General features: G+C 42.4%; 1 protein-coding gene across 2 annotated transcripts in view; it reads left to right on the forward strand.

The window, feature by feature from the left end:
- Positions 1–5,285, forward strand: part of TET2 (tet methylcytosine dioxygenase 2) — a 77,946-nt gene extending 72,661 nt beyond the window's left edge. Inside the window, exon 10 of one of the 2 annotated variants that reach the window (XM_076336841.1) lies at positions 533–5,285. In XM_076336841.1, coding sequence (XP_076192956.1) covers positions 533–1,944 — 1,412 coding nt within the window. In that variant the 3' untranslated portion in view covers positions 1,945–5,285. The remainder of the gene's footprint in view (positions 1–532) is intronic. The other variant, XM_076336842.1, reaches the window with a different exon arrangement.
- Positions 5,286–12,326: the final 7,041 nt, after the last annotated feature.

The following is a 12,326-nucleotide window of genomic DNA, read 5'->3' on the forward strand; positions in this document are numbered from 1 at the left end:
ATGTCTTCAGTTAATCTCACTTGTTACTGAACTGTTCTATCAGTGAATGTCACCGTTGGTTTTTTACATAAAGCTAGGGACATTTTTTTCAGACAGTTCTATTAATATAGATGAGAAGAATTATTTATTCTTGGGGAAAAGAAGGTCACCTTGTGCACGACTGTTTGGGAGCACTTTGATGCTCCATTTCATGGGCTACTTAAATGATGATTCAACTCTTTGGATTTTGTGCATGTGACTGAACAGATTGCACTGTCCTCTTTTTCCCCATTGCCACTAGCATCTGATCTCACTGGATACATGCCAAAAAGGATGAGTAGCCTTAGTATTTATTCAGCTCCTTAAAGCATGGTATTTGAGAAAGGAGAAAGGGAACCTCTGTTAACGTATCATATGATATACTTTTCTTAGAAATTTCGTAGATATGTATCATGAAAAGTCTATAAAGTATGTAGTTTGTTGGGTGTTGGTTTGTTTTTTTTTAAAAAAAGCTTGTTTGTTGTGTGGTTTTTTTTTCTTTTCACATCTACAGATCTTTTACGTCTTTCAGGACCAGCCACACAACAACAACAGCAGCAGCAACATCCACAGCGCACTCTCCCTAACAACCCTCAGTCAAATCCTATTAACTCTTACTCGGGTTCAGGTTCTGCAAATCTCTATGTAAGGTTGCCTAACCCAGCCAATGCTTATCCAAGCTCTTCATACACTTCAGATCCCTATGGAGGGTCCAGTCCCCTGAACCTCTATACAACCTCATCGCAGCCTGTGGGGTCTTATTTGAATTCTTCCAGTCCCATGAACCCTTATTCAGGATCATTAAGTCAAAATAACCAATATCCACCCTACCAATGCAATGGAAACATACCTATGGACAACTGCCCCTCTTACTTGGGCTCCTACCCTTCCCAGCATCAGCACATGGACTTGTATAGTTGCCAGAGCCAAGACCATATGTCTAAACTAAGTCTACCACCCATTCAAACATTATACCAGCATAGGTTTGGGAATAACCAGAGTTTTGGTCCCAAGTACTTGAATTATGGAAACCAAAATATGCAGGTAGACTCCTTCAGTAATTGCACCATTAGACCAAATGTACACCATGTGGGGTCTTTTTCCGCTTACTCCACCCATGAGGCTGACGGCCATTTTATGGAGGTTGCCTCAAGGTTAAAATCTAATCTGAGTAATCCGAGCATGGATTATGCCTCCATGAGTAAAACCAGTGAACATCATCATGTGCAACCCCCTCCACATTTAGCACATGACTACCATTCTGCTCCAAGTATGTTTAGTGGTCCTCCTAATTCACTGCATCTCCAAAATAAGGATAGTGAAATGATTTCACATGCAGTTAATGGTTTGTCTAACATGCTTCCAGGTCAAAACCATGACAGGACTACTCCCCAGGGTGGTTTAGATAAAACTGATGTGCTGAATCCAGAAAAAGCAGAGGATCCTGATGAAGTCTGGTCAGATAGTGAGCAGAGCTTTCTGGATCCAGAAATTGGAGGAGTGGCAGTTGCTCCATCTCATGGGTCAATTCTCATAGAGTGCGCAAAACGAGAGCTCCACGCAACGACTCCCTTAAAAAATCCCAACAGGAACCATCCCACCAGAATATCCCTTGTCTTTTACCAGCACAAGAGTATGAATGAGCCAAAACACGGTCTGGCTCTGTGGGAGGCAAAGATGGCTGAGAAGGCAAGAGAGAAAGAAGAGGAATGTGAAAAGTACGGTCCAGACTACGTGCCTCAGAAATCTTACGGCAAAAAAGCAAAGCGGGAGCCTGCTGAGCCACACGAACCCTCAGAGCCAACGTACGTGCGCTTCATCAAGTCTCTTGCACAAAGGACACTGTCGGTCACCACAGACTCCACAGTAACTACATCTCCATATGCCTTTACACGGGTTACAGGGCCTTACAACCGATATATCTAACATCACACCTTTGTTCGTTACCTCATTTGAAAAAACACCTTGTCAGTAGGGTAGTTCTTCTTTAGGTTTTGGGGAGGGCAAGGGTGGAGAAGAAAACAGTGTTTTTACAAAACTCATCGGTGGAAAAAGCCTCAGCACACCAGCAAAAGGAGGTAATCTCACTAGCGCACTTATTTTCCACTGATTTTTAAGTGGTCACAGATGGCACGTAGGAAACAAGACCAAAGCATCCTATGCAAAAACAAAAACAAAACACAAAAGTGTTTCACAATTTACATCTGAAAACACTGGCTCCGTTACAGAGAGAGATAATCTGCAAATGGATTTTTTTTTCCTTACAGTTTTGCACATCTGTGGCCACTTTTAATGTCATCAAGTTTGCATAGTCATGGAACAGGAGCAAAAAAAAACCCTGAAAAAATAATGCTGTAGTATTCCAACTGCAGGAATCTTAAAATAACATCTGGTGCTGAATCTATGATGTACTGAAATACTGGAATTATGGCTTTTTAACATGCAGTTTTTACTGTAATCTTATTAGTCTCTTGATTTTATTTAACAAAGTAGATAAGTATAAAACATAATGAATAGACAGCAAAACACTGAATTTGTTTGGATATTCTAAAACCATGGTGCTATCTAAGAGAATGGTGTCTTTATTTTAACAGTCAAACAGTTAATGCCTTTATAACAAAATGTCAATGATGTAGTCAAATGGTCTTCAACAACAGGGAGGACCTTTTCATTCATGTATGTATTGAATTTACCTGGTGTTAAAATAAGCTTACTTTTTAACATATGGGAATTACAAAGACCTCTGGATTTTGCTCATCCAGTCAAGTCCTAGAAAAGGACAATAAAATATATAGAGAGATATTTTTTTTTAAATAGTGTTTCAAAAGCACTTTGTCTACCTAAGCTTGGCAACTTGAACAATGCTAAGGTACTAAGACATTAAAAAAAAAAAAGAGTTTACTTTGATTTTAAAATGCAAAGATAATTTTTTTAAACTAAAAAAGCTTTTAAATACTTTTGTTTTAGCCGTGCATCTGCTAGTGGGCTACATATCCATTTTTAATACAGTCAGTTACGGTAAAAATGGGGCTTACTGGATATAAGGGAATACTTTAGTACACAAAACACATGTTTTTCTGGTGCTCATCTCACAGCTATACTGTAAACTGTTTTCTACAATTATTATGACAAGTTCATTGCTCAAATATGTACAGTTTTAAGGAAAGAATTTTATATTAACCACAAGTAATAATTAGCAGCATGCGACAGACTACAACTAGCTAGCTTGGGCTTCTGCTGTTTTTAAAGATCTGTATGCTCTTCAAATATTGAATGGCAGATTGCTTTTGTGTTGATAATTATGTACATTGTGGTGTAAGTCATTTCTCGGTGCAAGTGTCCTCTTTCCCAGGAAGATTGAGCAGACCGATGCCTACACAAGATGAATGAAACAGGGTTAGTTCTGTGTGATTCCGTTGATTAAATAGAAAAAAAAAAAATAGGCAGCTGGCTTGCTGTGGTGGTTTTAAATCGTTAATTTCTATTAAAAAAAAAAAGCAGGAGAGTTGTATAGTAAATTAAATTGTAAACAAAACTTTTTTTAACGCAATGCTTTAGTATTTTAGTACTGTAAAAATATTAAATCTATATATATTTGGGTTTTGAGCTGAATTCACATCATGGTGCTACTCAGCCTGCTACAAATATATCATAATGTGAGCTAAAAATACATTAAAAGGTTTGAGTGATGTTCCTACTTGTCATATACCTCAACACTAGTTTGGCAATAGGATATTGAACTGAGTGTGAAAGTTTATATATTGTATACCATCTTTTTCCCCCAATAGCCTTTGAAAAAAACAAACAAAAAAAACAAAACAAAAAAAAAAACCTCTCTCAATACTTGACATTTTAGCAAGTATAACTTGAACTTCAACTTTTTTTTTCTTTTTTTTTTTTGGTTCTAAAAATTCAGGGATATTTCAGCTCATGTTCTCCTATGCCAACGTGTCACCTGTGTGTATGTAAAGCTGTTGTAGGTTAAATATATTATTCTTGGGTTTTTTGTTTTGTTTTGGGTTTTTTTTCAGGGATTTAATGCTTTTCTTTTGAATCCCTTCTCTAATTTTTCTTGTACATGTATTGATGTAACTAAAACTAATTTTGTAAATTTGTTAGCTCTTTTTATTGTAATGAAAGCATTTAAGAGATTTAGAATGTTTTGCCTGTTTCAGATGAATAAACAAAAAGAAAGTAGAATGCACTGAGCTGATTAAAGGGAAAAACGTAAGGCAGGGGTTTGGCAAGTGACTGTTTGCTAGAGTTGTTCAAGTCACTCTCTAAACAAGGCTTCTTGGATACTGTAATGAATAAAATAAAATATAAAAAGGTACAGTCTGTACAAGGGCTTCCCTAAACATGTAAACCTCCACGTCCCAGATATATCTTGTGCAATATACTGTAAGATTAAGTTTGGTCAAAAGAAATTTTATCTAACAGAATCACAACCTGACTCGAGTAAATCAACGGAGGCCTTTGGGTTTAATGGTCAAATATTTATTAATGGCAATTTTGTTTTTTAAATCTCAGTCTGTGACTTTACCCACTGCATTGAAACAAAAGTTTCGCCTTTTTAAAAAAAAAAATTAATGATGGTTATATGTCAGATTAATTAAATCATTATAAATCTTCATCTTTCGGTGATTTTTTTTTTTAAGTCCTATATTATTCATGTAATCCATTGTAGATGTCTGGTTAATATGCCGTGCACCGTCATTTGCCAAACTGCTGGCAGCAGGAGCAGGAAGCTTAGTTGGTGAATCAGTTTTGTATTGTAAATACCCAAACTGTAATTTTCGGTGTACAGAACCCTGCCTCAGTTGGAACGAATGACAAAGCAGACATAAAATTGCTTGTATAGGATTATCAGGTTGACTATAGCCATACTTGAAGATGCTTCTGAGTGGTGTCAACTTTACTTGAATGAATTTTTCATCTTGATTGACGCACAGTGGTATAAAGTTCACTTCTAAAGCTAGTGGTTAACTTGTGTAGGAAACTTTAGCAGTTTGACACTAAGGTAATGAACTTCTGTGTGCATTTTCTATGCTTATGTTCTACTTTTTTTTTTTTTTTTTTTACTTTAGTTTCATTCATTTTCATGAAATGTTTGGTATGTCTATAAAGAATCTGAGGATGGTTATAAATACTGTAAGTATTGTAATGTAATGCAGGTTATTTGAAAGCTGTTTATTATTATATCATTCCTGATAACGCTGAGATGTGGGTGTTTTTAATAAAATTTATATTTATTTAATGCACTCTAAGTCTGTCTTGCGGAAACTTGTCTTTCCCTCTCATTTTTATCCGCTAACAACAAAGCCAGCGCAGTGAAACGTGGCCCCTAGTACCAGCCACGGGTCAAGAGCCCCAGGGGAACCGGACAACGCTTATAGGGCCGAGGAAACTGCTAGCCTGGGGAACTTAAATCTAAAACTGTGTTATGGGAAACGGAGGAAGTTGCGAACTGCAGCAGCTTAGAAATTGAATGCATCGACTGACATACCAGGACAACCCAAACTTTTCAATGAAGCAGGCCCACGCACCCACACGGGTTTAGCCCACCTCCATCTTCCCTGACTCAAGCATCACACTCAAATGAAATGCATCACTAGGGACTTCAAAACAGGAGATCTAGACATCACATTTATTCCTAGTTCTGCTTTGACTCTTGCCTCTAATGGCCTGGGACGCTAGCTACCTAGCCCAGGCTACTGCTCCATAAAACCTGTGTTTGCAGTGAAGGAGGGAGGCATTTTCATGGGCAGAAGAGCGTGTAGAGCATCACTGCTGGTTTCCTACTGGTGTTTGTGGACACAGATGAATATGGCATGTTCGCTGCTGGAATTTCCTCACTGCTCGAGTAACAGCCACAAATGCATACCTGGCAGAGGCAGGACAAGGGGGAGACTCTAGGGCTTCATTGGTTTGTTGGGGGTATTTATCTCTACCTGTTTATGCATTTTCCAGTTGGCTTCAAATTACTCCCAAATGGTGGGATGATCCAACGGATAGTATTATTGCACCAAGGGAGGTTTAGATTGGATATTAGGAAAAATTTCTTCACCGAAAGGGCTGTCAAGCACTGGAAGAGGCTGCTCAGGGAAGTGGTTGAGTCACCATCCCTGGAGGTATTTAAAAGACATGTAGATGTGGTGCTGAGGGACATGGTTTAGTGGCGGATTTGGCAGTGCTAGGTTAACGGTTGGACTCAATGATCTTAAAGGTCTTTTCCAACCTAAACGATTCTATGATTAAGAAAAAAACAAAATTATAAAAGCCTAAAACCTCATGTATAATCTAAATCACACATAATCTAGAGAAAAGCAGAAGCAATAAGAAAGTGTGTCTGAATCAATACCAGGACAGACATTCTTGCAGGCACCAGATAAAAGCTTGTTTTTGTGGTCCCTTCTTTTAACTTCAAGGGATATCAGGACCGAATCCTGAAATATTCTCTTCTGTGGGAAGAGACAGGAATTGCTCTCTCCACGGCTGCAAAATGTTTCTGCGACAATTGGTACTTGAAAGCTTCTCAAGCTTTCTCTTTTAAGACCCCGAGTTTGTTGTTAGCCCTGGTTACCCCATCCATCAATGCCACGCACCTCGGGAATGCCCCCCTGCTCCGTACATTCATATAGCTAAGTGTCTTGGGCATGCAGTGATTTGAAACTCAAAAAATCTGTAATGTTCACCCCTGGCTCTCAGCATATTCCCAGACGGGAATGTCTTGAGGCAGGCTAGCACACTGCAGCAGCCAAGTGTTGCTCTTTTCTGTGCGCAGGTGCACTTTAATGCATTAGACAGCTGGAACCGACAGATGCACTCGCTTTAACAAAGGTCTATCACCCCTTTAGCCTTCCCCGGAAAAAAATCCTGCCATTAATGAACATTCCCACCGGCCGCCTTTTAACGTAAGCGGCTCTCTCTTCAGTGCACTTCGACGGATCTCGCTTCAGAGGCGCTGCTAACATTGGCACAACGCGCCCCCAGCCAAGGCCACTGGGAAGTCAAACCATACCTGCCGACCGCGCTTCTCCCACAAACGCGGGCTCTCCCCGAGACAAGGGCAGATTGCTCGTGTGCCTCGGGTGGCTGTGACCAAGGCACCACTTACTTACCATCGCTACCCAAACCACAGGCTGCTAGCCCTGATAAGTTAGTTACAACTGGGGGTGCCCAGCTGAGCATCCAGCTCCCAGAGGTAGCTTCTGCCTCGCCTTTCCTCTTCTCTTACCCATCTGTTCTGTCGTTTTCTGCCTTTTGACATCTCAGAGAGGACAATGCAGCTTTTTTATGGGAATGACTGAAAAGCCTGTGATGACAAGCCAAGCCAGGGTGAACAAACCCCAGGCAAAATTTAAGAGCAACAGGTGATCGTGCTCAAGGATACAGAAAAGTATCCAGCATGGAAGAGTGGGGAAAAGGAAAAAAAAAACCACTTAAACAAAAGGATTTATTTTGGAGAAGTAAAGCACCTTACAGAAGAAGGCAGGGATTAAGAAGTGGTGGGTAATGGTGGTTTCTCCGTATGCACATTTTCACCACTACTTTCAAATATGAATTAGGAAATATTTAAAAAAAAAAAAAAACTCAAATCTTTTCACTCAAGTAAAACTCAAAGCAGGGGAACAAGACCTTGGATGTAAATGTGAAGCCTGTGGTTTACACCTAGTTGCAAAACAGCTTATAGAAACGCACATTCTCTTGCCCGTAGGCTGTTCAGAAGAGCACGGCACTGTGCCTGCCGGCAGAGCTGCAAGGCAGCGCTCTCCGTTACTTCTGCACTTGCGTGACAAGTGTCACGCCGAACTCACTGAAGGTTGCCGATAGTTCAGCAGCACCGAGATTAGAATTGGTAGATATCATCTCAACAGTAAATTAATACTCTGCTATTTAACTGACACAGTGACTTTTTTTTTTTCTGAAAAACATGCATCTGTCAAGTTTCTGTTACACTCAACTATGTTTACCTAATGCAGGTCCAACTAATAATTTTGAGGCACTCAGTAAATGACCATTTTGTCTCAGAGGACTGACGATTTTACCCCCACCACCCCATGAGCTACAGTGATAGCTCTCCTTCCATCACTCTGTGTGAGACATTTCGTTTTTCAACTAAGTTTATGTATTAAGTGGGTCCCTTTACTTCGACCTGTAAATGATTCCCTAAGTTAGCTTAATTAGGGCAAGTATTGTACTAGGACTGACTCTTGCAGAACTTACAAATAAGTCAGTCAGCTCCGTGTTTTACTTGCCTCACCTCTAACCAGCAAAGGGAATAACTGATGTGCATGAAGTTAGCATAGAAAGTGTGGCTGATTTAAAGAAAAAAAAAAAATCCTCTGTTTAGAGGGAAGAAAAACCTTGCACTGGGGTAAGAAAGTGCGAAAGAAGGAGGAAAAGGTCTGTTAAAGATCTACTGCTATCCTTTCTACACTTTCCGATCAACAGAGAAAACCGAGGCTTGAAGCTGTGTAGTTGACTTGCTCATTGCAGCATGAGGCACTCGAGCCCCAGACGAACACCACGCTCACTGTAGCCACCCTGCAGCAGAGCGGGGTGCCGGTGGCCCCTGTCTGCACAGGGGAACAGAAGGGAGGGACCCCCAGATGCCAGGCCGTGGGGAAGGGAATTACATACTTCCTACAACATGGTATAAAACATACCCAAGGCTTTTCAGTTTAGAAATCTCCTTATTCTTGACTTCCAAGGGTCACCTTCCTTCCAGGTTTGGAGCCTGCACCTGTTTCTTTCAGACGTAGGAACAAGGCACCACTGTTTCTCCCCTAGACCATTTTGCCATCAATTCAGTGGTCTGAGTACTCACTACCTTGACATTCAGGTCCTCCTTGCCTGAACAGATTCAGAGCACCATCTTACAGGATGTAAAAGGCTTAAAATACTCTGGGGTACACAGAGGCACATCACATCACCCCCCTCCTTCCCACGTCACATAAAAAAATACTTCAAATCATTGTATGAAGGAGTGGGGGGAGGGAGAGCCTGCTGTTCCACTTCCTTTTAAGACGGGGTTTAATCCTCAGTGTAAAAAACAGTGCCACTCTCTTGATTCATTCCAGCAGAAACACGGCACTCGCTGCTGGAGGAGGCCACGAGAGGGTTTGCAGGGTTTTTTCTTTTACAATCCAGCCAAGCTAATCAAGGTTAACCTGTTTCTCCCACTCAGGATTTGCTTCAACTAGCACATTAAATACTTTGTCTTTGTAGTATTTTACACAAGGAAAACCATCCCAGGGTAAGCACATTTCCTTCTAATGTCATGGCAACACAGCTGTACGCTCCTAAATCACGGCAGAAAAGCCAGCCCGGTGCCTGGCAAGAACAGCTTGGGATTGTGGTTCAGCTTCCTTTTAGCTTCCACTGCATTAGCAATTGGAACCTCATTGGATTTTCAGGCATAATCATCTTCCTCCTATTTTTCTGCTCCTGTTGTGATTATTTGTAAAAATGACAGCACCATTATCTTCTGGTATGTAAGCCTTCATACAGACCACTTTTGGTAAAGAGATTTAACTGGAGGGGATGGCTTAAAGTGCAGTCTGCTCTGAAAAGGGATGGGGAAAGTGGCATCCTGGGGCTCTCAGTCCGCATTTCAATTATTGTGGTAGTTAACATGCCTGATTTGGAAGGGGGGTGGCATTTTCCCCCATCTATCCCTCTGCAAACAGATGCAACAGATCTCCTCTGACTAGCCCTTCTCCCCACCTGTGTAGTCCTGGCTCTGTTGACATTTGTACAGGCATAAAGCTGGTCAGATGGCAGGAATCCAGTTCTAATTAATGGGAGCAAATGGTTTGCTATAAACAGAGGAAGGGTTGGCATGGGGGGAGGTGACAGATGTCAAGCAAGGGGAAAACATCTATTAGCTGTTCCCTCCTCCACCACCACCACATTTGTTTTGCATGACAGCCCTTCAGTTCAGGCCCTGGCTTAAAACATCCAGACTCCACATATTGGATCTGTATTTGAACCTTTGCAGCATCCGCACAGCCTTCCTGAGGAGAAGGACAGGATACTGGAAGGGACCGTATAAGGCAGAATTTTAAAACCTCAGGCTTGCCTGCTCTTCAAGAATTTATACAGTCTTATAATCAGTAACCCTGGCAAATCTCCCCTCTGCTTGTCTCTCTGCTGTTAACACTCTCTATACCAGAAGCAAGCATGGATTTTGCCAGAGGGCTGCAGTTTGCAGGCATTTATTCTCCCAGCTCTTAAGATGAAAACGACTGCTCCTTTGCACCAAAGCACTCCAATGTCTCTGGTACAGGATGTAAACAAGAGCAGCCTATTTCCACCTTGACCCAGGCTCCTGCTGCACCCTTAAGCGAGCTGCAGAAATTCCTCAGCAGAGCTGCTCCAGGGAAGACGGCGACCAAGGCCATGGCACAACACACACGCCTCGCAGGGGACACCCTGGGCTCCTCCTGTCCGAAACCCCAGGCAACAAATACCAGCTGATCTAATGGTAGCACAGAGGAAACTCATCTGTATCAAGACAATGACACTGTGAGGAGGTGCCGGGCGATACCAGCCAAACCGAAGCCGTACAAGGAGGAAAAGGGGGTCTGACAGTTCCCGCAGCACTCAAATTGCCAAGTGTAAAACCCAGACACGTAAGGGGACAAGACGAAGGTAAGCCTCTCTCACAGGACTACCAAGAGGACATGGGGAACGTTTTAGACCTGCTATCTTGGTAATTTTCCCAGCAGCAACCCGCTGGCATTTTACAGAAGGATTTGCGACAGGATTCCTAGCCCCGGCGCAGGCAGAGGCATGGTTTCCAGGTTAAATCAAATTGAAAACCAGATGTGCTTTTGTCAAGGAAACCAGGTCAAGTGTAGCCACGAGGTTTCAGAGCTCCTGCAGCTGTGCCTGTTACGTGAAGAAAGCAGTGCTGCCTCCGCCTCCTCCACCACCACCACATTCACTGTTGCTGCACAGCAGCAGCTGCTTCCTTGGGAAAGGCAGGCAAGCAGCTTACTTACACAGACTTAGACCCAAAAAACCCCCCACATTTTGAGTGCAAGGGAAAGAAGAAAACTTCACAAAGTCTGAAGAGGACCTGACAAGTTTCTGTGAATCCAACAACTATTCCTATGTGCTCTCTTCGTGCATTTGTAGTAAGGTGCTATAGAACTACTCAAATACACAGCTAAGTATAGACAGTCAGGTATAGCTGACATTGGACTAGCTGGGAACCTTGGCAGATGTTTCCTTCCTCTTCCTAAGAAAGTAGTTTGCCGCCAGTTGATAGTCACCAGTTACACCTGGCTGTTAGATTTCTCTGTAGGTAGATCTCCACAGCATAATTTATGGACTATCGTTCTAGGAAAGCCACTGCCCTCTTTTGGGGGGGTTATGCGTTATACTTGTGCTGATAAAAACAAACAAAAGATTTGCTGCATATTTGATGTCTGCGTGCTTGCCTCTAGAGCACAGGCTAAGCAGTGAGCAGATGCTGTTCTATCCATGGAGGGCCCTGCTGCTAGCGAGTATTCCCAAACAGCTCCTGGTAAAAAGCAAATAAAGTTCTTGCTTGTTCAGTTAACTCTGATCAATCAATTACAGTTAAGAAGAGAGATTATACGTTACACATGACCTCTTGCCACAGAGGCTGGAAAGAGATCTCTTGCCTACCACGCACACAAACATTTTCCAAAAATGTAGCTGGGTTCCTGTTAGGAAGCATAGTCACCATTTTTTAATTACTTTTAACTTAAAGTATCAATACAGGCTGGGGGATGAAGGGGTTGAGAGCAGCCCTGCCGAGAAGGACTTGGGGGTACTGGTGGATGAAAAGCTGGACATGAGCCAGCAATGTGCGCTCGCAGCCCAGAAGGCCAACCATATCCTGGGCTGCATCAAAAGCAGCGTGGCCAGCAGGTCGAGGGAGGGGATTCTGCCCCTCTACTCTGCTCTGCTGAGACCCCACCTGGAGTCCTGCGTCCAGCTCTGGAGCCCCCAGCATAAGGAAGACACGGACCTGTTGGAGCGGGTCCAGAAGAGGGCCACGAAAATGATCAGGGGGATGGAACACCTCTCCTATGAAGGAAGGCTGAGAGAGTTGGGGTTGTTCAGCCTGGAGAAGAGAAGGCTTCGGAGAGACCTTATTGCAGCCTTTCAATACCTAAAGGGGGCTTACAAGAAAGATGGTGGCAAACTTTTTAGCAGGGCCTGTTGCGACAGGACAAGGGGGAATGGCTTTAAACTAAAGGGGGGTAGATTTAGACTAGATCTAAGGAAGAAATTTTTTATGCTGAGGGTGGTGAAACACTGGCACAGGT

Source organism: Aptenodytes patagonicus, chromosome 4 (assembly GCF_965638725.1).
Source record: "Aptenodytes patagonicus chromosome 4, bAptPat1.pri.cur, whole genome shotgun sequence".
NCBI lineage: Eukaryota > Metazoa > Chordata > Aves > Sphenisciformes > Spheniscidae > Aptenodytes > Aptenodytes patagonicus.